Source organism: Trachurus japonicus, chromosome 14 (assembly GCF_045865225.1).
Source record: "Trachurus japonicus isolate A0001 chromosome 14, Traja_1.0".
Classification (NCBI taxonomy): Eukaryota; Metazoa; Chordata; class Actinopteri; order Carangiformes; family Carangidae; genus Trachurus; species Trachurus japonicus.
Window position 1 is genome coordinate 24794719 of NC_140920.1, and position 27934 is coordinate 24822652.

The following is a 27934-nucleotide window of genomic DNA, read 5'->3' on the forward strand; positions in this document are numbered from 1 at the left end:
GACCTGCACATTCACCACGCTATGAGATAAAAATGGAACGTTACAAGACAGAGTTGTTTTCGAGGTAAATTCGTGCAAAACCACTGATGCGCGTTCCCTTCAGGGGCAGTTTTTCAGTAAGCAGTTTCTGCATTTACCTCGAAAACAACTCCATCTCCTAAGACTATAGGGATTATGGCAATGGGCCAATTTGCCAAAATGTTGAACTATCCCTTTAACAGGTGTAAAAAAAAAAAAAAAAGAAATACAGAAACACGACCAGCTCCAACTAGAAACAGTTTTAAGAAGCTGCAGCAACAGAACAACCACAATAATCTGCATGGGTGACTCACTGAATTCGCCACAGAGAGCTACAGACCTGTCGTTCTCAGAGTGGTGTTCTCATCCTCTTATCCTTTACTTCCTGTTAAACCCACCACAGCGGTCCGTCCGTCCGGCCCGCCAGTTTAGCCTGATGGGATTTCGGACAGGTGGGCGTGTGGGTGTGGATGGAGGGAGCCGAGCCGGAAGCGACGACTGCATGGACTCAATCCGTTCAGATTAACCGCAGATTGATGTTTTTTGTCAGGAAATCGTCACCTCTTGCTCCAGATTAAACCCTTGAGCACTTCATAAGGAGAGCGTGTTGAAGAGATTGGGAGCAAAATCATCCTGCGGAGAGATATTTTACTTGAAATGCAAAATGATAATCCCCTTTTCAGAATTAAGGGTTTTTCTTAATCCTTGCATATGTGTAATTTGATACTGTAATGCTGGTCTGAGAAGCATATGATCCAAATTCTCATTTGAAGTTTTTTTTTCTTCTTTAAAGGTGACATCATGTATTATATAACTCTGTGTTTTGTTTGGCCGGCCTGCGTGTGTGTCTGCGGGTGCATGTGTGCACTTGGCTGGCTAGGAAATGACATATTCTTCATAACAGTAACTGGAGGCCAGATGATCCGAGCGTTCAGACGAACGTCACCAGGCAGCTGCCGTCTGGAGACGCGAACCAACCAGCTCCTGGGCCTGAATGTTGTAGCTTCTCCGAGCTAACAGCGTTTCACAAATCACATAATGAGGCAGCAGATTGAGACGTGATGTGCAATATGCTCTTGGATTCAAGTTATTGTCTTTCCAGCTACAACAGTTGGACTTTTCCTTCTCTTCTCCCTCTTCTTTTCCTTCTTGTCTGTTTCAATCTCTACCTCTCTCCCTCCGGCCAGCACGAATACTTGGCCCATGATGCAACCCCACTCCACAGTTTAAGTTTCCCAGCCAATCAGAGCGCGGCAGTAGGAGGGTATCCAGTCAGCTCATGCTTGTAAACAGCACTGACAGTAGGAGGGACTTTCAATTCACACTCCCCACCCTCTGTTGTCGTCCCTGCTCGGCCCTTTTTCAGCGTGTGTGTGTGTGTGTGTGTTGTATTGGAAAAGGAGAAAAGCGAGAGAAGGAAAAAGGAAAAGGAAGAGTGGTCAGCGGGGCTGAGAGAGGGAGGGGAGTGTGAGTCAGGGCGTGTGCTGATTCTCCAGTGTTGCTCTTGACTTGCACCACACAGCTGCCATGGAGCGTCCTGCACTGATCCACTCCTCTGCACTGACAGTAGGTAGTCTCTCCGTCACGTCCGTGTGTGTGTGTGTGTGTGTGTGTGTGTGTTCGTCCTGACTTCATGTGCGCATGTTTGACTCTGACAGTATCAGCTCAGCTGTCACCATAGTGACGTGTGTGAGCTTGTCCAGGCTGCCAGCACACGTCCATGTCTGCTGTACAGGTGCATCCACACTGAGCGCAGAGCAGATGGGCTGATACTTTTTTTTTTTACTGTATTCACTCTCTTTCAGATTAAAGCGCCTGTCTCTCTGTTGCTTCTCGCCTGCTGCCCTCCTGTTGAACTGGGAAGAACCACGATTCATTTCCTGCCTGTCCTACTCCATAGCCCACACTACATTACATTGTGTGTGTCTGTTATAAAAGACACACACTAGCTGGGAGGATCCTGTTGTACAGTGAAGCAGCAGTGGAGGTTTTCGTGCTGAATGAGACAAAGAAAGTGAGGGAAAGAATACTATTACTTTGTGTCCTGTTAAGCCAGCTGTGAATGGACGCATTGTGCATTAACTCCACGGGTGTTAGGTTTTTTGTCACACGCAAACCTGCTGCAACCATGCACTTAAAATCACACACGCACACTGTTAGTCACACTGGCAAACTGTAATCCTGAGAGTTTGGGGAATTACTCAAGCTAAGGTCATCAGTGCCATTACTGCCGTTGTTATCACGTGCATATTTGCCAGGAGACTTATTAACACCTTTGGTTTTGACGGTGTCGGCTGACGGTTCCCCCCCCGCAGGATGCGTTCGCTAATACATCACTTTTGTGAAGCTCCCTGCAGTCCTGCCTGCATGGGCTTGGCTTTATCCCACCCTGCTGCTTTTCAGCTGCAGAGGCTAAATTCTGAATCTGCGCGTCTTCAATCACTTTTCAGCCTGTCAGTTAACTGGTCATGGTTACTTTAAAGCCTCAGAAAACTAAGCATTGTGGCCCACTTAGAGTTAAAGCAGGCATGAATGAGATCCTGACCACGGTCTGTTGAGTATGTACAGAACTCATGTGCATGTCTGACTCTCACACGTGTCTTATGTTTGCATTTTACATTTCAATCAGCCAGACTGTAAATCACATACGAGCGCTTTCATGCATCAGTCAAACTGTGACTGACACTGAGCAGATGGTTTTAGCTTTTGTGCCCCCTACTCCTTTTCTTTTTTTTCATCCCAGTGTTTTGAGAAAGACTTCTTATATTGAGGATTTATTCTGATTCAAAATCTTATTTCTCACTGAGGCCTCTCAAAAATAGATGTCTTTTTTAAAATAAAAAAAAACCCAGCAGTAAATAAATAAATGGACACCATGCAGCCACCTCACTCTGCAGCCGTCCACAGACCCCTGCTCTTATTTTAGTTTCTCTGTCATTGCTTCCTCTCCTACCCGCTAATACGCGTGTCTAAATTTAGACAGACGTCATTACAGAATGATATTAGTATCAGTGTGTTCTAGTACAGACGGGGAGGTGTGAGAACTTCACTGAAGGATACAGAACACCCTGTTGTTGATCCCTCTTTAGTTCTTCATTATACACTGCAGAAACTCAAAATCTTTCCAAGAATATTTATCTTATTTCTTGTCAAAATGTCTAATTTCTAGTCAAAACTAATCTCTATCCACTTAAAATAAGACTCATCACCTAAAGATCATTTTCACTTGTTTCAAACACATTTTCACTTAAAATAAGTAGAACAATCTGCCAGTGAAAGCAAGTTTTTTGTGCTTGTAATAAGGAAGAAAAACTTGCTCCACTGTCTGATTATTTTAAGTGAAAATATGTTTGAAAGAAGGAAAAAATGTCTAAAAACAAGCTACTTTTAAATGTGATTAGCCTTATTTTAAGTATAATGAGATTTGTTTTGACTAGAAATTATATTTTGACTAAAAATAAGACAAATATTCTTGGTAAGATATTTGATTTTTTGCAGTGTAAGGAGAAACATTCAAGCTTCTTTTCAGTAGAGACAACCAGATACTCGAGGAGTGCAGGTTTTCTAGAGAACAATGCACATTTAGATTCAGATAAAACATAAGCTATTTAGCTGCTAATCATTTCCATGAGTCACCATGTTGGTCCATCAACAGACTGCGATCGTGACCTTTACCCTCTCAGTCTACAAACTGTGTCACTGGAGTCTTTTTGCACAGACTGGAAAGATGCTGCTTGGCTGTCACACAACATGATCATGTGTGTACTGTGTGTGTGTGTGTGTGTGTGTGTGTGTGGGTGTGTGTGTGTGTGTGTGTGTGTGTGTGTGTGTGTGACAATGGGAGATGAGCAGAGATGGGACATAGGGGATTGAGTGTCGTATTAGATCCAGCTGTGACAGCTGCGCAGACAGTGGGGGGGGGTCTGGTGGGGGATGATGATTATCAGTGTTTGTATGTGTTTTTGTGCGTGGGTTGTGTGTGTCCTCGTCATTGTTTACGTAAGGGTCTCTGTTCATAACTACTGTACATCTTAGGGCCCGGGCGTGTTTGTTGGGAACATATGGCGCTGTTCACTCAACCCTACATTTATCGGAGCAGCATACGAGTGCATGTCTGTGTCTGAAACGTGAATAATACATGTGCTGACCTACTGAGGAACTGTGGCTGGACGACTTCACTGAAGCCAGCAAGCAACACACAGATGAAGATGTGTGTGTACAGCGTTCATGAAAGGTGTCAACTGAAGCCCTGGGTCAGCTCAGGTCAAAGTGTTTTTTAGGAACTACATACAAACTGTCATGCCTTTTTTATCACTGTGGCAAATGGCACATGCACATCTTGTTATTCAGACTGGGGTGATGTTGCATCTTCTCGTTTTCACATTTCATATTTCACACTCACACACTAGAGGCCCATCAGCAATGGGAACTTGCTGCAGTAGCATCTTTAACACACACCACTGTAATTGTTACACCATATGCGTTGAGGCTTGTGCTGATGAGTGTGAAACTGGGCCGTGATGGAGTGTGTTGCTGGGCAGAATATCCATACCTTGTAGCTGTAATTCCATAATGGATGAGATTATGTAAGGCATGGGGCTCCTCCGTTTTGCCACTGTTAATAATGAATAAACTATCAGTGACATAAAGGCACTGCGGTGTATTAAGATACATATATGTGTATTTTGGATACCGTTTAAATAAGAGCCAGCATGAAAACATTGAATATACAAATGTCGCACTTTTCTGGTGGTTTATTTGAAGTGTCAATCCATAAGGAGATGTGTTTGTGGTTTTAGAAACCAAAAAACATCTCATTATAGTTTTACATCTCCTCTCTCAGACTCCTCTTTGCAGCGCTAGCAACAACAGCACGGTGAGCCAATCAGAGGAGAGGATCAGAGTCTCTCTTCTGATTGGCTGACCGCTCTCTGAGTGATTGAATAATAAAAAAAATATTGTAGATTTCAGGTAAACACTCGCTGGATGGTGGGTCCAGGTGGACTGGGGCTTTGGGGCGCAGCCGAGAGCGGTGACAGCTTTGTTGTGACATCACAAAGTCACGCACATCCTGACAGTTCATTTGAAAGCCCAGTTTCCAGAGTACAGGTTGTGCACAGTGAGCAATGTGACTGTTTTCACTAATGATATAGAGAATGACAAACACAAATAGAAGGAAACATTGACAATGTCCAGCACATTCAGTTACATGGTGAACACAGGTTCAGTGCATCTGGAGTGTGTTTTTTTGGTTCAGTAATTGAAACTCTTTCCTTAAACTACAGATTGTACTTGTTTAATTATAAAGCATTCAGACTCCTTTATGTTCCTGCTCTGTTGTCAACTTAGATGTTCATCAAAGGCCAGGCTTGTGGTCTTTCAGGTTTGTCTACATCTGCATCCTGGCTCTCACATCGAAGCCTGGCGCATGTGTCGATTTCCCACCGTTCTCTTTCAGCTGGAATCTGTGTGGTATTAACCCAGAAATAACGCCACAACAATGGAGACATTTTCATACTAATCAAGGAATTAACCGGCTTTGTTCACTTTGGCTCCTGGTACCTCCTGTGGGAAGTTTACTGAGCTTTAGCGGCCTTGAAAGTGACACTCGACAGAAAAGCTTCTATAGGCAAATATTCATTGCTTTTATCTCCCTCTCTCTGTCTCTCTGCAGGCTAACTGCTGTCGCTGTCCGTGGCTTTGAATGTCCTCTGCCATGGCGAAGCGCGAGGCTGGGAGCACCAGCCCTGTGGTGCGTCAGATAGACAAGCAGTTCCTGGTCTGCAGTATCTGCTTGGATCACTACCGCAACCCCAAGGTCCTGCCTTGCCTGCACACCTTCTGTGAAAGGTAACTAACGCTTGTTTCCATATTTCGCACATTCTGTGTCATAAACTGTAAACTGTCTTGTCTGTAACAACATCTATTGCACGTCCGTCCGTCCTGGGTGAGGGATCCCCCCTCTGTTGCTCACCCTGAGGTTTCTCCGATTTTTCCCTGTTAAAAGGGTTTTCTATGGAGTTTTTCCTCAGTGGATGTGAGGGTCTAAGGACAGAGGATGTTGTTATGATGCCATGTAAAGCCCTTTGAGACAAACTGTTTGTAAAAACGGGCTATACAAATAAAATTGCCTTGCCTTGCCTTGTTTCAATGAATACTGCAAAACGCCTTAATTGCCCGCAATTCCCTCACGCTAACCCCTGACACAAACCTAAAACTCTGCTGCTACGTGTATCTTTTTGTGACCTTGCAATGAAGGCGGTAGAACAGTCTTTACTGTACTGTAGCTGTTTCCCAGCCAGCACTTAACCCTCCGTCTTATTACTGAAGCATTCCTGTCATATTTACATGTCCCATAATAGAAGAACCTCACCTATTGCAAATCCCGACCCACAATTAAACAGCTCAGAGCACTTCTCCTCACCGACTCCTCTGGGATAAGTGCATTCCTCAGCATCTGGGACCGCCAGCGACTGCCGGCTGACAAAAAGCGCCATTGTTGGGAGATACATTTTCAATACTAGAATTTGCAGTTCTTTAGAAAGATGACACCCCCCTCGGGCCATACTTAGTGGGGCCTTTAGTGCAGAGCCAAGCCGAGGAGGCTTTTGGGAAAGTTTGTTGTGGGTCAGGGTGGGAGGATGAAGAATGAAAGGAGGGACATGTTGCCAGGTGCAGGAAATAGCCAGGATTATTATCAGACTGGTTTACTTCTAAACCTACGATTAAACAAATATTTATGGAATAGTTCTGAATAGCCACACAGAGTATGGGATAAAGCCTTTTTCCAAGCAGGGGCAACGAGGGGCATTTGCCCACCAGAGGGCAAGTTTAATCCCCGGTTTAACTGGATGGCATGTGATCTGAAGCCCTGCTGAGGTGAACAGATTTTTTGTCTGGAACCATACGTGATGTAGCCAGAAAGATGTTTTAATACTGGAAGGGCTGAAGTAGTTTTAGGGGGTTTTAGGCCAGAGCTGGCAACCCCCCTGCTGTGCCTATTGTGCTTGGCACGGTCCGCTATCACTTTTAATTTAGCTTCCATGTGATTATCTGTCGTTAATCGTGTAAACTCACAGTAGGTCTGCTTATGAATATATAACGACTGCGCTCACTGTTCAGAGATCAGGATCAGTTCGCCTCAGGTCGCGCCGCATTTTCAAATTATGCCAAAAATAATTGAAATCTTCTAATAACGGAGTCGTGTGGTTTCTTGCTCTCAAACAGAGCTGACTGTTTTATTTTACAAGGCTGAGAGTGGCACTAATATTAAAACAATTAACCAGTGAATCAGTCAGGTAGTTGACAGAAAAGGAATGAATACATAAACAACAGTTTTGGTTATCAATGAATAGGTTTTCACTGTCAGTTTTGAATATATATATAATATTTCTTGCTATAACATATGAAGAGTTCATTTGCAAAAGCAGATAAGTGCCATTTTGAAAAAAATGAGCTGAGGCTTTGTAATTACTCTTTGCATAGTGTTGTTTTCAATAAAACTCTGTTTTGTTACATCTCAAAGTCACTCAACTTTGGTTTGACTGATATCACCAAAAAAAAGAAGATTCTAGAATTTTAAAAAGTTATCTGCTTTTGCAAATGAACACTTCATATATACAATAACCAATAAAGAAAAAGAAAAGAAACATTGGATGGTATTTTCAACTACCTCATCACTGTACATTGTCATTGCAGATAGACAGCTGTACCAACAATGGAAATAATCATTACAGGCCTTTTCACCACATAACTCTTTGAGCCTGCGGTCGCCAGCTGCCTGCGCGAGTCACAAAGGAATAGTGTTGCAGCGGTGTTGACAGAGCGATAGGTAGACCAAGACTTTTGTTAAAGCTCTCAACAGCTCATGACTTCACTTCGCCAAAGTCTGACTGACACAAGCCTGGTGTGTTGTCATAAATAAAACAGGCAGGTGTTAGTATGCAGCCCAGGCAGCCGCCGGAGACCCCTGTGTACGGCAACACACACTCATCCCCCCGACTCTGACCTGAGGTTGCGTTGCAGCATTAGCCACAGTATCAGTGATCACAGGAGATAAAGCACAGAAAAAAACAGGCAGGGGAATGCGGTGTAATCTGCATAATGCAGCTGAATTCTGCTGACTGTTTGGTTCAGGTTTTGAAGGTGTCTTATGTTAAATTGATTGCCTCCAAAGGGCAGCTGGAGCTGAACATCCTCAGCCTTCGGGGGCTGATGGGATAGATGTGTGACTGCTGCCAGGACGAGGCTCAGACAGGATCCAACACACATGAGCCAAACACAGACGTACTAACTGTACTCTCCCTGAAGTCTTCTGTCTCAGCGGTTAGGCTGATTGGTTTGCCAGAAATTCACTTTCTCATAGACAAAGTCATTGTGTTTTTTGTGTGTGTGTGTCTTTGCTGTGGCTTGATCCTGTGCATCGACGCGGATTTACACTTTCCCCCAATTTGTTGTGACAGCAGCTCCGCTCAGGCGCTGTCTCTCAATTACAGTGATAAGGTGACAGCTCTCACTCTCTGGTGTCTTCCCCTCGCTCTCTCTCTGCTCTATCGCTAAATGAAATATGACTGATAGAGCACTGCAGAAGTATCGCTTGGTTTTTACTCTGACTCTCAGCTTTCTTTGATTTGTCGTCTCCCTCCTCAGTTGTCTCCAGAACTACATTCCCCCCGAGTCCCTGACGCTGTCCTGTCCAGTGTGTCGGCAGACGTCCATCTTGCCGGAGAAAGGAGTTTGTGCTCTACAAAACAACTTCTTCATCACTAATCTCATGGAGGTTTGGCTCTTAATCCTTTTCTTTTATATAACTTCAAGCCAGACTCAAATGTGTTAGCACCGACTGGATTTTCAAGTTCATCGCTTGGAACAAAGGAAGAAATGATTGTGAGGTACAGTAAACAACAAAGCAGAGATTATTAAAAACAGCTACAGACTCTGCGGAGTCAGAGGGGTCTGTGTGTTTCTGATGCACTTTTTGTGTGAACCGCTCCCAGTCTCAAACAAAGGGAGGACATTTTTTCAGACTGAGGTCATCCTGGACAGTCCTTGCTTCTTTAAGGGGCTCTTTTTAGGGGTTTGTTTGCCAGTGCCACCACTTCAATTCTGGCTGGGAATTTTTATTGCATGTCCTAGTTCTGCTCTTGTTTCCTGTCAGCAATTAACTGTCTACTGTCAAATAGAGGGAAAAATGAAAGGAAAAGAAACACCGTCGTGCCACACTGATTATAATCTGCCGTCTTGTTAAAAGTTGCTAAACTATAATATTTTTTTAATCAGGTTCTTCAACGAGACCCAGAGTGTGTGCGGCCAGAGGCCTGCAGTGTCCTGGAGTCGGTCAGTGCTGCAGTTGCAGGAAAACCTCTCTGCTGCCCCAACCATGACGGGAAGGTGGGAGGACATTAACACAGTCATCGCCTTTTTTTGTTTTGTTTTTAGCAATGATTGATGTCAAAGTGAAGCTGAACTGTACTTGAATTACCTGCAAAGTCAAAGCAAAGAGTGAGCGAGCCCTCGGTTTGTCTCCCTCTGCAGGTGATGGAGTTCTACTGCGAATCATGTGAGACGGCCATGTGTCTGGACTGTACGGAGGCCGAGCACCGGGAGCACGTGACCGTCCCTCTGCGGGACGTCGTGGAGCAGCACAAGGCTGTGCTGAAGACGCAGCTGGACGCGATACACAGCAGGTAGGGAGCCGCTAAAGCTCTCAGGATATATCCCTCACATCAGGTGTTGGGAAGAATAAGCGTTTGGCCCAGATTTGACATCTGTCGTCATCAAACATCACCTGTGCTGCGCCAGCGCTGTACGGTGGCCCTGAGAGCTCAGTGTATGCATGCAATGACACAAATGTGCTACAAATTCAGAGAACAACTTCATCAGAAGTCAAAAGATATATCAGTGATGAAAAAGCAGTACTACAGGCACTCTTGTAACCCTTAAGAAGACCTAAGTGGTTGAAACCGGTCGTTTCATTTTTAGATTTGTCTTTGTTTTAGCCATGATAAAATAAAGGCTTTTTAAACTGCAACTCAAGCCATGTTTTTTTCCTCTGCTCCACGCAAGAGTGCCTGAAGTTCAGTTTTTTTCGCCACTTTCTCCTTGAGTTTTTTCCACAATAATGATCAGTCCTTGAGCACACCACTACCTCATTTTCCCTGCTGTATTTGCAGGTTTTCTCTTACGTTAAAGGGATAGTTCAACATTTTGGCAAATTGGTCCATTGCCATAATCCCTAGTCTTAGGAGTAGGTACCGTTAATTGTCGGTGCAAGCTATTTTTAGAACGTGGGGCCGAGCCGTGAGCTGATCAAAGCTACGCTACGGAGGCTCATGGAATTTCTTGGTTTCCCCCATTAAACTCATCAAATACACAACCAACAACTCCAAAACGCTCTGGTGGACAAGTTGTGACCTGCAGATTCACCACGCTATGAGATAATAACGGAACGTTGCATGACAGCGTTGTTTTCGAGGCAAATACAGAGACTGCTTGCCAGAAAACTGTCCCGATGGGAACACGTATCAGCGGTTTTGCATGAATTTACCTTGAAAACAACTCCATCTCGTAACGTTCCGTTATTATCTCATAGCGTGGTGAATGTGCAGGTCACAACTTGTCCACCAGAGCGTTTTGGAGTTGTTGGTTGTGTATTTGATGAGTTTGATGAGGAAAACCAAGAAATGAGCCCCCGTAGCGTAGCTTTGAGCAGCCCACGGCTCTGCTCCGCCGTTCTAAAAACAGCTTGCACAGACAACTAAAGGTAACGAACCTACTCCTAAAACTATAGGGATTATTGCAATGGGCCGATTTGCCAAAATGTTGAACTATCCCTTTAAAGTGCATTGACCTTGTAGGGCCTCTGTAAGAACGGCCCATGTTGACACTGAGAGAATATGTTTTGTTTCTCATGCTGTGATGTTGTGTGATGCCGCAGGCTCCCTCAGCTGACAGCAGCCATCGAGCTGGTGAGTGAGATCTCTCAGCAGCTGAACGACAGGAAGAATGAGGCGGTGGCAGAGATCACCAGCACGTTCGAAGAGCTGGAGCGAGCGCTGCATCAGCGCAAGTCGGCCCTCATCACAGACCTGGAAAGCATCTGCAGCACCAAGCAGAAGGTGAGTAGGCTTTGAATATACACACACACACACACAGATGCTCTGAACAAAGGGATGTTTTTGTGCCTTTTCTTCTTTGCACACCAACTGTCATACAAACAGGTAGTCCAACATGACACATGTTAAATCTCTCACATTCCTGTCAGCACACTTCAGCCTGCTGAAGTGCCCTTTTCATCTGCTTTCTCTCATCTCATGTTTTTAGTCCAACCCGTTCTCCTCATCCTCTCGCTCTTTTGTGTCCTCTCTATTCCGCTAACCTGAGTGCAGGTCCTGCAGGCCCAGCTTTCATCTCTCCTTCAGGGAAAGGAACACATCCAGAGCAGCTGCAGCTTTACAGAGCAGGCTCTCAGCCACGGGAGTGCGACCGAGGTGGGCCGGCAGATTGTAATTTGTTCAAGCAGGCTAACAAACACTTAACAACCCATATGGGAGCCAGCTATCAAATACAATGCGGCAGTGTAGCACAATGAGGCGCTCTTGCAAAACGCTGGATATAAAAAAAACGGACTCAGAGGACAGAATGTGTTTCCTTTGCGTGTACAGGTGCTGCTGGTTCAGAAGCAGATGAGTGAGCGAGTGACGGCGCTGGCCCGACATGACTTTCCTGAGCGACCACATCAGAACGCACACCTGCACTGCCAGGTATGAGCTGCTGCTTATTCTGGTCACATGATGAACAAGCAGTACGTCAGTCTGTAGATATAGTTTATAGATATATATCTGCAAGGGCAGTTTCCTGATCCCCTTGGGTAAGGAATATGAGCATCCAGTTGTTCTCCACCAACTCTCCAAAGCAGGAAGTGGTTCCACAGTGTCAAATATGTTTTATAATATAATGTTGGGAACAAAACAGATTCATCAGAATAGCTTTGTCAATAGCCAATAAATGCATAGCTCTTAAATGGAAGAGTGAACACCTGCCCCCACCCTCTCTTTGGTTTAGTGAACTGACTCTTATATCCCCACCGAAAAAATGATGTACAATCTAAAACAAAACTAGACGTAGTTGCTGATTAGAGAAATCTAACTATTTATATTCTATTTGACTTTTTCTTATCAAGTTATGTATTTTCACTATGAAAATAACCCTAACCCTAATTTTCTCTATTTTTGTTGCATATTTTATGTTATGATCTTTTGTACCTTATTTATAATTTGTATTTAAGTGTATTGCCTAGATATACAGTAGGCTACCAGTAATGGGAAATGCGGTGAGGGAGCGGGAAGGGGGCTTGGGTTGAAAAATATGTTCACAATGTGTTACTCAAATACCTGTCTTTAATATGGAAAAATCCAATAAACACAATGTTAAAAAAAGAAGAAAATAAAAATTGTGTGTGTTGTCTGCTGCAGGTGGAGACTGAAGGTCTGCGACGCTCCATCCAAAACCTGGGTGTTCTCCTCACCACGGGAGCTGTAGCTCACACCTCCGTCGCCACGGGAGAGGGCCTCCGCCACGCAGTAACCGGCCAGCATCACACTGTTACCGTGACGACAAAAGACAAAGTACTGCCTTCAAGTTATTTAGCCTCACTGTCATTTGCTACACATGTAGCCTAGAGTGAACCATGGAGTGCAGCTTTAAATGTTGTGCCAATTTCTGTCTTGTTTTTTGAAAGTTATTTTTTAGAGGGCCATTCTGGTCACCAAGGCAACTAATAGGAGTTATTATTATTACATAAGGTTAAATCTGGGGCTTGTGATGTGCTGCCCTGGATGCTGCACCCTGCTTGAAGTTAAAATATATATTTTTTATTCTGAAATTAAATCAGTGACCTCTGTCTGCAGGATGGGGATCTGGTGCGGACAGGAAACGCTGTTTTAAAAGCAGAGATCTCGTCTGCTGACGGGAGCCGGGCCACAGAGGCGGACGTATCGGACAATAAGAATGGAACGTATGAGGTGGGCTACACGTTACGCTCCGAGGGGGAGTACTCCTTCGCTCTGCTGCTGTACGGCCAGCCCATACGGGGCAGCCCGTTCCGCCTGCGGGCGGTGAAGCCCTCGGACGTGCCGCAATCTCCGGACGACGTGAAGAGGAGGGTGAAGTCTCCCAGCGGGACGGGGGGCCACATACGGCAGAAAGCGGTGCGGCGGCCCTCCAGCATGTACAGCACCACCAAGAAGAAGGAGAACCCCATCGAAGATGAGCTCATCTACAGAGTGGGTAAGAGAGATGAGGGGAGGAAGGAGACTGATGTCACAGCAGGAACAACATGCAGTACAAGTACATACCCTCGGTTTGTTGTTTGAACTGCAGATCAGGAAATGTAACATCACCACAAACTCGTTACTAATACATAAATAACTTTATAGATCTCTCTCCCTTCTGGATGTTGTGGAAAGGATCATAAGTATGCTCACTTAAAGGGATAGTTCAACATCTTGGCAAGTTGACCCATTGCCTTAATTCCTATAGTCATAGCAGTAGGTTTGTTACCTTTAAAGGGACAACGAGGAGTTTTGGAAAAGCGAGGCGTTTTCACACTACATTTATGAGCCTCCGCGCACCGTGAAATTCTTTGACCGGCGCAAGACAGACTCGTGTTTTCATTCATCAAGAATTAAAGTCAGAGGTTCGAAGACGATCACATACCGTCGTAGTTCCGACCATAAACGGCAATTCGGTGGCGTTATTCTCATGACTCGCCGGGCAGCGTCCGCGAAACCGAAGGTAAGGAAACGCAGCATTTCCGCCACCACTAATAATAACAAAATAACGATAGAGACAGAACGATATATTTATCGAAAATGGGCCCATTAACAAGTGTGGGTAACGTAGATTCATCCACATTAATATGAGACTTTTTTATTGTCACGGAATCTTTCGTTCTGCTGATGGAGAAACTCCTCGTTGTCCCTTTTATTGCCGGTGCAAGCTATTTTAAGAATGGTGGAGCAGAGCCGCGAGCTGAGGCGGGGGGGGGGGGGGATTTCTTGGTTTCCCTCATCAAACTCATCAAATACACATTCCAACAACTCTAAAACGCTCTCATGGACAAGTTGTGACCTGCACATTCACCACGCTATGAGATAATAACGGAACGTTAGGAGACAGAGATTAAAAAAAAAAAAGCTTGCACTGACAATTACTGTAAAGGTAACGAACCTACTTATAAGACTATAAGGATTATGGGCCAATTTGTTGAGCTATCCCTTTAAACTATAAAAAAAAGTAACCCTGCCAGGAAGTGTCTGAGGATTTGGCTTAAACAGGTTTTTGCAAGTTCTGTGACGACATGAAGAAAAGCCTTAATGTTCCTAAATCGTAAAATGCTGCTTTTACTTTGGAAAATGATCGGCATCAATGTACAGTATGAAAAAAGTTTAGCCCCAAACCACCGGTAGCTCTGAGCCTTGGAGGAAAAGATGTGACATGCTGAGACGGAGGTAAAAATATCAAATGTCACATCTACTGAGTGTATAATTATCTCTGTGTCAGGTTCCCGGGGCAGGGAGAGAGGGGAGTTCACCAATCTGCAGGGAATCTCAGCCTCCAGTAATGGCAGAGTGGTGGTTGCCGACAGCAACAACCAGTGCATACAGGTGAGCCAGACACACAGAGAGGAGTGGGGGTGGGGGGTTGCATGTTAACATGTGTGGGTCAGTGTGTAGTCATTCATGCCCTGTGATGGCACCGACTGCAGGTGTTCTCCAATGACGGCCAGTTCAAGATGCGCTTCGGGGTCAGAGGTCGGTCTCCGGGGCAACTGCAAAGACCGACAGGCGTCACCGTGGACATGAACGGGGACATTGTGGTGGCCGACTATGACAATCGATGGGTCAGCATCTTCTCGTCTGACGGCAAGTTTAAGGTGAAGACAGGACATGACGCCTCACTCAGCGTTCATTAATTCATGATGTCTCCTGGAGGAAGAGATTTTTACTCCTGCCTCTCTGTCCTCCTCCTCCCTCCCAGAATAAGATCGGAGCTGGACGGCTCATGGGTCCTAAAGGAGTGGCTGTGGACAAGAACGGACACATCATCACTGTGGACAACAAGGCCTGCTGTGTCTTCATCTTTCAGTCCAATGGGAAGCTCGTAACTAAGTTTGGAGGCAGGGGGACGTCGGACAGACAGTTTGCAGGTGAGACTGGTGTCTACCAGAATAAATATATCATGATGAATGCATTTAACACAAAATATTGTATGGATACTATATTGTAAGAGTTTAGCAATATGTTTTAGAGCTTACAGTTTAATGAGTTTTTGTTTTTTCAGTATAAGCTCCAGTTTACAGTCGCTTGCACTCACCTCTTTTAAAGACTAGTCTATTAGCTCTGCCTGTCTGGGCATGAGAGTAGGAAGTGAGGCAGTTTCCACACCATGAACATCCTGCTGCTCTGGGTCTAAATAATAAATGTCCCACTCTTCTTTTGTTACACTTTCTCTGCCAGTTTGTGCTTTTATCACATTTCTGAATATGGACTGTTACATTGTGATGTGGTACTTGTAGGGACATCCCCAGGTGACGTAATGCCCCCCTCCTGCTCCCTTCACAAACTGCGCCTGTGCTGACCGCCCTACTCTATTTTCTTCTTCACTTATCCTTCATCTCTGACTACCTATTTTTTTTCTTTCTTTCTTTCTGTTCTTCCTCCTGTTTTTCCAATTCAGAAAAACTTGGCCCAAACTTAAATAAATCTGGCTCAGTGTTCAGTAAGTACTAAGTGTGGCCTTGCTGCAACCTTTAATCCCACAGTGCAGTGCCCTCTGTCTAACCCGACCCCCTGATTCTGTGTCTCACCTCTTGAAAACTGTTGACAAACTGTTGGATGGAGCTGTGCCTGTACGATGCCGATCACACATACAAGTACATGCCATTGTAATAATCACTCGCTATTACAATAATGAACATTTTGTCACATGATTGTGTTTTTTTTTTTGTTTTCTTGTGTAAATGAATGAAGCAGTCAGTGTGTATGATTTCTCTCCGCTCTGACTCCAGTGACATGAAACTAACCAGTGTCCCCTGTTCCCTATGAGACAATCAGTGTTGAACTCAGCCAATAAGAGAGGGGAGTGAGGCTTCAGCCTTCCCCCATGATCTAACTTTGAGTTTTAGTGCTCTGGTGACACTCTGGAAAAAACAGGAAAACAATCAAGTGGCTCAATTTCAAGCATCTAATGCATGAAAGAATATGAGCAGACTGTCAAACAAATCACAACAGCTAACCAGTTAATTAGGTTACATCATAGCAGTGTTAAGCAAACCAGCTCAAATCTGTTTCAACATCCTACTAACAGCTAAGGGAGTGATGCAAATGACCTGAATCAGCTCCTCTAATAATAACCTGCTTTTCTCTTTTAATCCAGGTCCACACTTTGTTGCAGTCAACAACAAGAACGAAATAATCGTGACCGATTTCCACAATCACTCAGTGAAGGTAACACATGCTGCGTTCAAAGGAAATAGTTTTTGACAGCACGCCTTTGTGGTCTTGTGTGATGTTTGAAGTGTTAAGTTGTGTTCTTCCTGACTTCCTGTCCCAGGTGTACAGTGCTGATGGAGACTTCCTGTTCAAATTTGGCTCTCACGGTGAAGGCAATGGCCAGTTCAACGCTCCCACCGGTGTGGCTGTGGACTCCAATGGAAACATCATAGTGGCTGACTGGGGGAACAGCAGGATACAGGTGAGATGTTATCAACATCACAGCTGTGTTTTGGAGTTAAAAGCCTGCACATCTGAGTGTCTGAGCCACTTCCTAATACTAACACTTCAACTTTTTTTTTCTGTTTCAGGTGTTTGACAGCACAGGCTCCTTCCTCTCCTACATCAACACCTCAGCAGACCCCCTGTACGGCCCCCAGGGCCTGGCCCTCACCTCAGATGGACATGTGGCTGTCGCTGACTCCGGCAACCACTGCTTTAAGGTTTACAGATACCTGCAGTAAACTGAGAGAAGACACCGCCGACACAACTCCTGCTCAGACAAGTTAATGTCACAAACGGCTTGTGGACACAGAAAGAGACCCCAGGTTCCACAAGTTCATTTTCTTTTCATATTTCGATATTCAGAGCAGACAACAGAAATCTGTGGAAACTTCTCACATGAAAACAACTCAAAAGTACAATTAAAATGTTTTTTAAACCCCATTTTACTCATTTCTATTGAAGAAAAAATTATGCTGGTAAAAGAAATTAAAAATCTGGCATTGTGTAATTAGATGTTTTATCTGATCACTCATGGTTTGTCTATCTTAAAATGTTAAATTCCACTTAACATCAACCGAATGAGGTAAATGAGATGGAAATGAAGCTGTGGAACAAGGCGGCTTCAGCTCTGTGTCTTCAGTCTGCCACTTCACCAGTTTACAGCCTAACAAGTCTAAAGTTGGTGATTCACTGCAATTTTTTTTGGGCAACAATCCCAGCAACCAACCAGCAAACAGAGAGAGACACAGAAGCAGGAGGGGCGGGGGTCAACCCCCCTCCTCGGAGTGAAGGGTGACGCTGCTTTGTGATGGAGGTAACAATGCTCAGGCTTTTTTCTTGAACACTGTTGCATGTCGGTGTGCTCTAAAAAAAATTCCCCCGTGATCACTGCCTTACGATTCCTCATCAGTAAACACAACAGAACACACACACGCAGACAGGAATGTGTTGTTTTCAAAGAAACTGTTTCTTATTCTCATTCTGCACCTTATCACTCTGTATAAATTCCTGCACATGAATATAGTTATTTTTTGTTACCAATATGCAATTTCTTTTTTTTCTGTTTTGTTTTGGTACCCAAAGACAAGTAGCAAGAAGCACAACAGAAAGAAAAGGTTTCTGAACCAGCTCCACTTTGACATCAATCTAACTCGTCTTTCTCTTCTATTAACCAAAACAAACTTCTTCTATCTGAATCCACTTGTTCTTGCACTTTTGTGAATTCATATCTACAACCCGATGTATATATATGCATATTTAGGTGTGTATATATATGTATACATATATACATATGGATTTGGTGTCCATGTTGTTTCACTATTATAGCCTAATTATTCCAGCATCTACTTAATGAATCAAGTTTTTCAACACTGGAGTATATACTAATACAGTAGTAGAAGGTCATGCCAAGTAGTAGCCAGCTGAATGACATCAATGGAACAATGTTGTATACACATTATTTGCTGTATTTTATTTTTTGCAAAAGGATTTAATTTATTTTTAATTTTCTTTTCTACATAATTTGTTCTACAAATTATTTTTCTAATTGGTGCATTTGAACTGTCTCCTCTTTGCCAAACGTCGTTGTACATAGGCCTTGTAACTTGTAGCACTGAAAGCCGTTCTCTCTCCTCTTCCTCCTCCTCCTCCTCCTCCTCAACAAGCTCACATCCAGTTATACACAGTAACTTCTTCTTCCCTCCGCCAAAAAAAAAAGTATTGTCGTAACTTGTTGTTGAACATTGCACAAAATACAAATATTATAAGAGTTATATATAGTTTGCAAGAGTAATATATGCCACTGTGTATAGTTATCATTTAACATAATCAGAGAAGTGTACTGTATATTACAATCATATTCTTGTTGTAGCTCACAAGCACCTTCATCATGGGGTTTGCAGCGGTTTGCGTTCATTTGCTTTGTGGTTTCGGTGTTTTGAAGGTTTTCTGTGTTTGCTCCTAGAGAAAAACACAACACCAGCTCTCACACACACAGAGTTTTACACCTGTGTTTTTTATGATTCAATTGTCTGCACCTGATGACTGGTCTGTAATTTATCCTTCTCTTTCCATCTGCATCTTCTGCTTCTTTTGGAAAACTCTCTACAATGGCAGATTCAGTTGAAATTCCCTCCTCCATTAATTAATCTGTTTTTCCCACTCTCTGTACTGGTCACCGACTGTGTGAAATAAAGGAAGCACATTGAAATGAAACACTACCATCAACCATCTTGTGTAGCCTACTGTATACCACAAGAGGCCAGTCTTACAACAAGTAATCAGTATGTAATCATGGCAAAGGTATGATTGTAAATATTAAAGAATAACACTACAAACGCTTGTGCAGCTGGTCTGTTTCCTACAACAGGAAGTTTAAAGAATGCATTAAGTCAGAATAATATATTGTTTTTGAGAATATGGTGGCGATTCATATGCTTGTTGTTTTTATTAAATCAGCATGTACATGTCTTCTCTTCTCCTTATAAAGGAGCTTCAACTTCAACATCCTGATGATCCCTTACTGCTCTCTAGTGGCTGCTTGAAAAACTGCTCCAAATAACAGCAGTCACCATCATCACCATCCTCATGCTGTAGAAAATTGTGATGGAAACTTTAGACAGCTATATACAGCTCTGGAAAAAAATTAAGAGACCACTTCATAATTACCAGTTTCTCTGGTTTAACTATTTATAGGTATGTGTTTGTTTTATTCTATAAACTACTGACAACATTTCTCCCAAATTTAAGATTATCCAGTGTTTTCAGAGCTGGAATAATGCAAAAAAAAAAAACACAAAAAAACCCCCCACACAACACAAACTGTTTAACATAAGAGTTCAGAAATCAACGATGAATAACCCCAATTTCTAATCACAGCAGTGATTTTTATACTCTTTGGTTCTGGTGATCACGTAATCAGTGCCTCATTAAGCCGAATCAGGTGCTTCTGTTGATGGCTGACATAGAGTAGCTGATTTATAACATTTGTGCTGTGTGTTATATAGCAACTTTATGCTGCATCAAATAATATGTTGCTCCTAAAAACCTGAAGATGAATGGAAATTTCAGCTGATATATTTAGTTGACTTGATTCTTTAGGTTTTTAGCCATTTTTCTGTTTTATTCTTTTGTTCTTCCATAATGTACCGGTAATGTTTGAATTATCACTAAATGCCATTTTAAAGATATTTAATGTTCCACCTAAAATCTGGATAGTGGCATTGTCAGTGGAAAATGTCAAAATCACCCTTCATGTTTGAAGATGTCTCTCTCTAAACCACATGAATCATAATAGACTGACATTCAGAATCTGTTGCATGAGGTCACCTAAGCAGCCAGAACAACTTGTGCTGATGATAGTGTTCAGCTGTTTGTGTCCTTTGTGGAGAAAGCATCCAGGCGTTTCACCCAGTTGGTGCAACATGTATCATCAGATTAATGGGTCTAATGAGTGGACAAGTTATTATCATTCAAATGCACTTTCTGTAACAACTCTAAGACAGAAATGACGTGAATCCTGGTCTTTTACCTGTAACAACTTTTGTGTAGTTAACTTTGTGTAGTAAACTCCTGCAGGATTGTTTCACTGCTTCATGATAAACTATTCGTATTACATTGGTATGGGCCGTTATTTCTATGGCTCCTCATTAAAACCACATTTCTGTAAAGAAAGAGGGAAAACAAGTCACAACGTGACATGACTGAGTCATTATCAAAGCAGCAGCAGCAGGAGGAGGAGGGGGAGGAGGAGATGGAGAGAACTCTTGTTTTCTCACCTCCTCCTTAAATGTTCTTGCTGGATGAAAACTGAATCAGCACCAAACTGAACCGAACAGTTAAATGAGGATGAGGGTGAGGAAGCAGATTCATGGTGGTGTTATTTAAGTAAACTGAAAGAGATGTCAGGAACCTGCACGAAAGTAAAAAAAAAAAAAATCAGACCATCTCACGAAACTGAATCTGAAGCAAATGATTGAAAAGGTTCCATAGTTTAAGGATAAAAGATTTCCTAAATCTAATATGAGGCCAACTTCAATAATTGAGCACATAGCATGTCCACTTTTAACTACAACAATTTTGCTGAGCCACTATGGGAAACCCATATTCTTAAATCCATATTACAGGCTACAATAATATTAACGTAATCAGACATAACCGACTTCCTGGTTGTCTCGTGAAGAAGAGTGGTATCACAGAGCAAAATGTGTAAAAAGTTCAAAAAGGAAATAAAGTTCTAGTCTTTTCATCTTTTTTAATCTCATTGTAAACTCTGAGAAAACACTGAACATTAAAAAAGGTGAGAGGGCCACACACGTATTACAGAGATTATTTCTTTCATGTCACATAACAAGACAGTCCAAAAACGGCTAAGCAGGATACATGAATGAAAGTCAGCAGTGAAATGTATGTATAGGCATTAAATGAGGTACATCATCATAGACAAAACATTCATCAGCAAATACTCAAATAACAGAGGACTGTTAAATGTTTCTACTCTGCACCTCAAATACAACATTGTTGGTCCATAACTCTGTGGGGAACTAGTAAAAATAAAGATCCAATACAATTATAAACTCAAATAAGAAAATGTTTAAATCATATATATTTATGGGAGGAAAGAAAAAAATATATAACTGTCAAGATATACTGTATGTACTTTTACATTCAAAATTGGCATTTAATCAATCAAAAATAGTGAAAAAATATATAATCACACTAGACTGAGCTGGATAATAGACCTAAAACGGTTATAGGACCAACTTGCAGTACCGGGTCCAACTCAACAAGATGCAATTAATAAACTAAAGCAGGATTAATAAACAGAATATACATAAGGAAAAATGTAATCTGTAATAAAACTTTCATTCAGCACTCCATAGGTTTTCATTTCAGTCAGGTCCATCAGGTTCTTCTCTGTGAACCCTGACAGTAGAGGAATGTCTTTTACAGTAAAACTCATTTACAGCATCACCCATTAGAATATGTGGGGACATAGCTGAAATTGATCAGTGATGATTAACAATTTGCTATAAGAATATTTGAAAAGTTTGCTTTGTCTTGTGCCTTCTCAATTTCAGGCAGCTGATAAAAATGTTTTGGATTTTAAAATATCCTAAACAAAGCTAAAATGTGCCGTCAGTAACATTGCTCAAAAATAAGCTGCAACACAGGAATTTCAAACAGTTCAAAAAAAGTAAAACGTGTACAGTAACGATAAAAAAACGATACATGACGACGATGTTAAAAGGTTGATGATAACATTATTATCTGCACTGAATGCTGAACATCCACAAAACAAACAACCTGAGCCATTAGGTCCTGGAAGTTTAGTTATTGTCTGAGAGCTTAAGTCCCAGTACACGCTGGCCAGTTTGCGTCAAAACCACTGATAATACCAGCGCTGACGAGAATCAATGAGGGAATCTTAACTGTCAAAAACTATCAATGTGATAACTACATTGTATTTCCTTCAAGTTCTACCCAACAAGGCGAGAGCACTGACCCTGCCTGGCAAAAACTTAACCGGTGTGAGTTAATGTACAGTAGTATAGCATAGCACTTGCTAGTAGGATATGAGCTGTACATGCTCTAATCAACAAGAGCACATGAGGCCTCTGTATCCCAGCAGACACAGTGATATAGACAGCAAAGCACCTCTCCAGGCCCCCGGCCACAGTCGTCAGGGGCAATAAACCTACAGTGTGTGTCTATGTTGAAAAATACCAAATTCCAAAATTTCAACCTCAAAAACAAAAAATGAGAGAAACGAAGCTCTTCATTCCAACCGAAGTGTGTCGACACACCTGGTGATTGTTATTCTGAGTGACCCCTTGTTTTCTAAAACCAGTAAGACCTGCGAGAAACAGCTCAAATGCATACAACACATTTTTCCAAGCACTCGTCACTGCTCTCTCAGTAATAGTGGCATATCTGCAGCCTGCTGCCTGGGTCGTTCTTCCCTGGGCTGAAGAAAGGGTAGACGGGCTCTTCAAAGCAGGTGTCAAACATGTAAAGTCTCTTCATTGTGACGGCGTCGTAGAAACTGAGTCGCCCGTTGTCGTAATCTAGGTACACGCCGACCCGGGGAGAGTTCCAGTAGTCAGCGACCGGGATGCGCCCGTCCTCCCCGTTGGCGTAGAGCCGGTCCTGCAGACACAGGCTCCAATAGCCCGACGACGGCGTGAGGCTGACGAAGCCCTTCCTGTTGCTGCACTCGGTGGTGACTCCCAGGTACCACACGCCTTTGTCTCTCACATCCACCTCCCAGTAGTGCTGCCCGCTGGCGTACTGAGCCGTGGCGAGGACGCCGCAGAAGCGCGTGAAGCGGGCCGGCAGGTCCGGCTCCTGGTTGCGGACGCGGCCCTCCTCCACTTTGGTGTCAAAGTCTGAGATGAGCAGGTTTAGGTGAGCGGTGTCTGGGTCCAGGGTGAGGTTCTGAGGCACTACGGAGAGACACACATGGTGAGAGGTGAATTCCACACAGCTCCTACGTGCTGATGAAGCTGCCAGTGCATTTGTTGGAAAGAACAACTTGACATTTTTGTCCAAGAAAACTGGAAGAGCTGCAAACCAGAAAAATCTCAAATACACTGACAGAGCCAACTGTGTCAGAATGTAACACAGCCCACAGATCCAATCACACATCCAACTAGTGTCTAGTGTGATCAGTCACACTCTGAACCGTCATCCTGGGCTACTGTGTTTAGCTCGTCTATAGTTAGTTAGCTATAGCTAATAATAAGCTATATTTGAATTAACTCTAGAACAGTGGTTCCCAACATTTTTTGGCTCGTGACCCCATTTTAACATCACAAATTTCTGGCAACCCCGCGATCACATGTCTCCAGCTCATATTTTTTTATATGCTGCATTTTCTATTTGAGAAAGTTAAAGTATAGAATACAGTTGTTTAAGATTGTGTGTGTGTGTGGTGTTTTTAATCATAATTTAAAAAAGAATAATAATTAGTTAAAAAAAAAAAATCATAATATCAGTAATTTTTTTTCTCAATTAATAGATTTTTTTGTGACTTCAGGTGACCCCATTTGAATTCCATGCGACCCCACGTGGGGTCCCAACCCCAAGGTTGAAAAACACTGCTCTAGTATAACCTATTGTTGTATCAAAATTGCTTATGCACTAAAATAAAAAATAAACTAAATACAGAAATACAAAAACAACTCCACAAACAAAATTCTTGGGGGGGGAGGGGGTCAAATTAATTTTAAGGTAGACTCACTGGTATGCAGCACATGCATCATCTTCTTCCACATAATAAGCTGGAAGGGCCCTGAGAAGTCTGTAAATTCAGTTTGACAGTTGACTGGCTCCAGAGATGTGAAAGGCTTGCAGTGGATTACTCTGTAAGGAAAGAAAGGCAGTGAAATGATTATGCAATGGTCAATTCTTTCAAGGAATTTTTTTTAATGCGATTTATATAGATTCATATTTAAACAAAAGTCTGTAAGTTACTTACTCATTGAATGTTTCAGCGAGGCTCTGTTGGGAAAAAAGAAAACACATTGATTTATATTAAACTCGCTTGATATTGATCTCATAGTGGATGAGGAGCAGTCATGCCAACATCATCTGAAAGACACTGTGTGTGTGTTCATATCTGGAGGGGTATTTTCTGAAAGAATGAATGAATTCAAGTATCTATAGAAGTTACACCACCTCTGTGTTCAAGCGGCTCACATGTTACACTGACCTCAAAGCTAGTTTTCCCACTGATGTGGCTGTGGATATCAGCGATGGCTTTGTCCACGGCTTCTGCCTCCGTCTCCACGGTCTTCAGGTTGTCGTCTATGACGGCCATGGTGGCCACCTCCTCAGCATCCAGGCTATCCAGCAGGGAGTCTCTCTCATCCAGCAGGAACTGGACCAAGGCCCCAACATCTGCCTCAATCTTCTCCTTGAGCCTCTGTTTCTTCAACTTCAGGACAGAGGATTACAATGAGGGATGTGATGGTGGGGACGGGCAGCAGTGTGTCGTTTCAGTGTTAGCTGTAATGTTTCTGTGCAGTGTGTATCCTAATTTAATACATCAAGGATTTCATGGTGATGAATTAAGCTAGAAATAATAAGTTGTCCTGCAAATATACAACAACCATCAGTCAAAAAAAAACATTAAAAATAAGAAAAGCTCATTCCATACCCTCACATCACTTTTGTTGCGCTGATCAGCTGATATAACTTTTACACATTGAGACTTCTGCCAGTTCAGCTCCATTAGCCTCAGCTTCAACTCCATCTGAAACAAGCATCATCATCATCGTCGTCATCAAGATGTACCCAGCACAAAGTCAATTGTATTACAGGCTTAAAAAAAAAAAAACTACAGATGGTTTGGATAATATCTGTAATCTTTCAGCCAACTTACCTTCATGTCATTTACAACCTCTGGTACTGGTGCCACCTCATGGTGTCTGAAACAACAGAACAATTTGCCGACCGGTTAGTGGTTTCCAGAGCAATTTATCACACTCTCAGAACATTTGAAGTTCCCTGCCTTCGGAAACTATGGTTGCATTCATTTTCTCCTAACTGCCCTTGGCATTTCCGTGAGTCGACTGCCAAGTACATTTCACTCCTCATAAAATGTTTAAAAAACAAAAATGGATAAATATTTTCATCACTTCCTCTATTGGTATGTTGCTGGCATCTGATATCATATGCCCTCTGCTTTGGAAGGTATCGCCATTGTTTTGATCGTGGTTCAGGTGTGAGCTTCACAGATTCCTTCATCCAAAGACAGACAAGGCAATAGGAGCCTGTGTTTGCAATGGAATAACCCTTAAGGCATTTATTTGGTATATTGTGTTGGAAAGCATGTGAGCTGGGCAGAGATCTGGAAAAGATCACCTTTGTGCGCAGTAGCACCTATTGGAGGTCGACTGAGGAGATCAGAGAGGAGCAATTCAAGATACCACTGTAATGCTACGCAGTTGTGAAGGTTACCTGAGCAAAGCTTACTACAGGCGCTAATAGGAATATTCTTCATGTGGCCACAGCACCTATCTGTATATTTCTTAAGATCACATTTAGTACAAAATCCTACACAATACATCTAGTTTGTGTGTCTTGTTATACATGCCATAGTTAATCAAGGGCAGAGTCTGTCCCAGGGCTAAAGGACCCATGTGTTATGACTGTTCATTCCCCAGACCGTAGGCTGTGTTTATCATATGCAAGCAAAGGGTTTTTTTCTATGACCTTGGTCGCTATGGAAACTGCCACTGGGGACGGGGCCACTTGACTCAGTCTCTCAGCTATCTTTGAGACAGACAATGAACTATTGCCTCTATGTCTTCCTTGTAAGTGACCTGTGGAATCACTGCCAATACTACAACAAAACCGAAAAAGGGGAAAAGTCTAACAGTAAAAGCAAACAAGAGTTGGCAATGAAGTGAATTAAAAATTCAATTGAGAAAATCAACTGTATAACTTTCACATCAAGCTTTTAGGTCGATTTTAATATGAATTGAGTAAAACAGGTTCATACACAGCCCTCAACTACACCAAAGTTTATTGAAGGTACATTCTTACAGGTAACTGCAAGACTTTTGGTATAAGGATAGTGAGAGTTAAACCTGTTCTGGTTTCTCACAAGGGACAGCCATGAGCTTGCAAACAAATGTCTATTTCAGAGCTAACAACAAGCTAACCCAATAGAAAATGTCTCTTGTTTTCCCACAGAAAGTGAGAACACGACCAACCTGTGCGCTCTGGACTCCCGACACACCACACAGATGGGCCTCTTATCAGTCTGGCAATACAGTTTCAGCTCTTCGCCATGTTGTTCACACTTCCCGTCCACTTTAACGGGCTTGGAGGGAATGGGACAAGACCCCAGACACTCCAGATCATCCAGTTTGGCCACCAGGTTCTGCACCAGGTAGTTTTTGGTGAAACTCCTCTTGTTGAACACCTGAGAGAGAGAGAGAGAACAAAGAAATCAGCTGTGAGAGAGGCAGGTATCAGCACAAAGTCAGCAATACTTGGTCTGCAGCGTGTTTATTCATCCTGCGGTAACGTTAACGTATCCCCACATAGGTAAAGCAAAAAAAAAAAAATCATCGATAGCTCACCTATCTGCTGATAAATGTTAGCAAACCTGGCTAAAGCCAACGAGCTAGGTATCATAGCAACAGTAGCGACAAAATGCACTGCGTAGCTAATTTTATTACACAAAACTACCCGCCAACCAGCTGCTTTCAGTTGGCTAATTAAAAAAACTTGGAAGTGATACTCTCATACTTGTACCACCATTTTTTTCGGAAGAAAGCACGAAGAAAAATACAGCAAACATGTATTTACTTACCGTCCGACACTGAGGACACTGGTAGCCGTAGTCTCCGCCATTTTCATCCCAGTGCATGCAGATGCAAAACCGACAGAAATTATGTCCGCACTTGAGTATGACGGGGTCTTTGAAGAAGTCCAAACAAATTGCACATGTGAGCTCTTTCCTCAGGTCGTCTCCAGTCGCTCCAGCAGTGGCCATGTTTACAAGGCAGCAGCAGCACAACAACTGCAGGAAGTGGAGGAGGAAGGAGGGGAGGGGAGGGGCGCCTGCACATTTGTGGTGCGTCATCGTGCGTCTTAACCAATCAGAGCACTCTCATCCTCTCTCGCTCTTGCATCCACTCAAAACAGAATGGGGATGAGACATAGAGTAATGATGCACTCATGTGGGTTCATTTTCATCTAAGTCTGTGCTGTTTCTGGCTCCCATGCTGTTGTTTTATTCCTGCGTACTCTATCTTTATACCTGCTCTCTACATCTGCTGGCTTGTTGTTTAGTTGTTTGCTTTTTGACTGTTTTGTTTTCCATTAGCTCTTCTTTTGTGATGAGGCTGAGTCCCCTATTTTAAGAGCAGTGGGACATGTGTGTTTTTGGATTACATTTACCCTGAGGTTTCTTGTGCTGCACTTGAGGTGAGTAAGTGGTATCACCTCTGAGCACTCCTCATCAGCCTGCCTCAAGTGGTCTCAGCTCACCTTTTTTCTTATTTTGCTTATTTTATGTTGGACTGTGGTTTTAGATATTTAAATACTTATTTAAGATTTTTGTAAAATGCCACTTTAAAAACATCACATTTAATATACCAGTAATAGTTTAATCCCTCGTCTAG

The 27934-nt window shown here is 42.9% G+C and overlaps 2 protein-coding genes across 9 annotated transcripts in view; one reads left to right on the forward strand and one right to left on the reverse strand.

The window, feature by feature from the left end:
• The window catches only part of trim3b (tripartite motif containing 3b), a 36468-nt gene extending 19262 nt beyond the window's left edge, over positions 1-17206 (forward strand). For 2 of the 7 annotated variants that reach the window (XM_085798520.1, XM_085798519.1), the window contains 16 exons: positions 5693-5868; positions 8668-8797; positions 9298-9408; positions 9553-9704; positions 10955-11135; positions 11406-11507; positions 11682-11780; positions 12492-12644; positions 12927-13305; positions 14581-14684; positions 14786-14953; positions 15058-15226; positions 15757-15798; positions 16456-16526; positions 16633-16773; positions 16883-17202. In XM_085798520.1, coding sequence (XP_085654646.1) covers positions 5723-5868; positions 8668-8797; positions 9298-9408; positions 9553-9704; positions 10955-11135; positions 11406-11507; positions 11682-11780; positions 12492-12644; positions 12927-13305; positions 14581-14684; positions 14786-14953; positions 15058-15226; positions 15757-15798; positions 16456-16526; positions 16633-16773; positions 16883-17035 — 2301 coding nt within the window. In that variant the 5' untranslated portion in view covers positions 5693-5722 and the 3' untranslated portion in view covers positions 17036-17202. Of the gene's footprint in view, positions 1-1312; positions 1589-5692; positions 5869-8667; positions 8798-9297; positions 9409-9552; positions 9705-10954; positions 11136-11405; positions 11508-11681; positions 11781-12491; positions 12645-12926; positions 13306-14580; positions 14685-14785; positions 14954-15057; positions 15227-15756; positions 15799-16455; positions 16527-16632; positions 16774-16882 lie in introns of those variants that run through there. The other 5 variants (XM_085798524.1, XM_085798525.1, XM_085798522.1 and 2 more) reach the window with 4 other exon arrangements.
• A 3822-nt stretch (positions 17207-21028) lies between these two features.
• On the reverse strand, positions 21029-27374 carry trim47 (tripartite motif containing 47). 2 transcript variants are annotated; one of them, XM_085798514.1, is made up of 8 exons: positions 27121-27374; positions 26516-26727; positions 25180-25225; positions 24955-25050; positions 24508-24732; positions 24274-24296; positions 24037-24158; positions 21029-23239 (listed from the first exon to the last, which is right to left on the reverse strand). In XM_085798514.1, exons 1-8 carry the CDS (start codon positions 27301-27303, stop codon positions 22710-22712), a joined length of 1437 nt encoding a protein of 478 aa, XP_085654640.1. In that variant the 5' UTR covers positions 27304-27374; the 3' UTR covers positions 21029-22709. The 2 variants fall into 2 exon arrangements, with proteins under 2 accessions (XP_085654640.1, XP_085654641.1); XM_085798515.1 differs by lacking the exon at positions 24274-24296 and having other exon boundaries at positions 24037-24160; positions 24487-24732.
• Between the last annotated feature and the right edge of the window lie 560 nt (positions 27375-27934).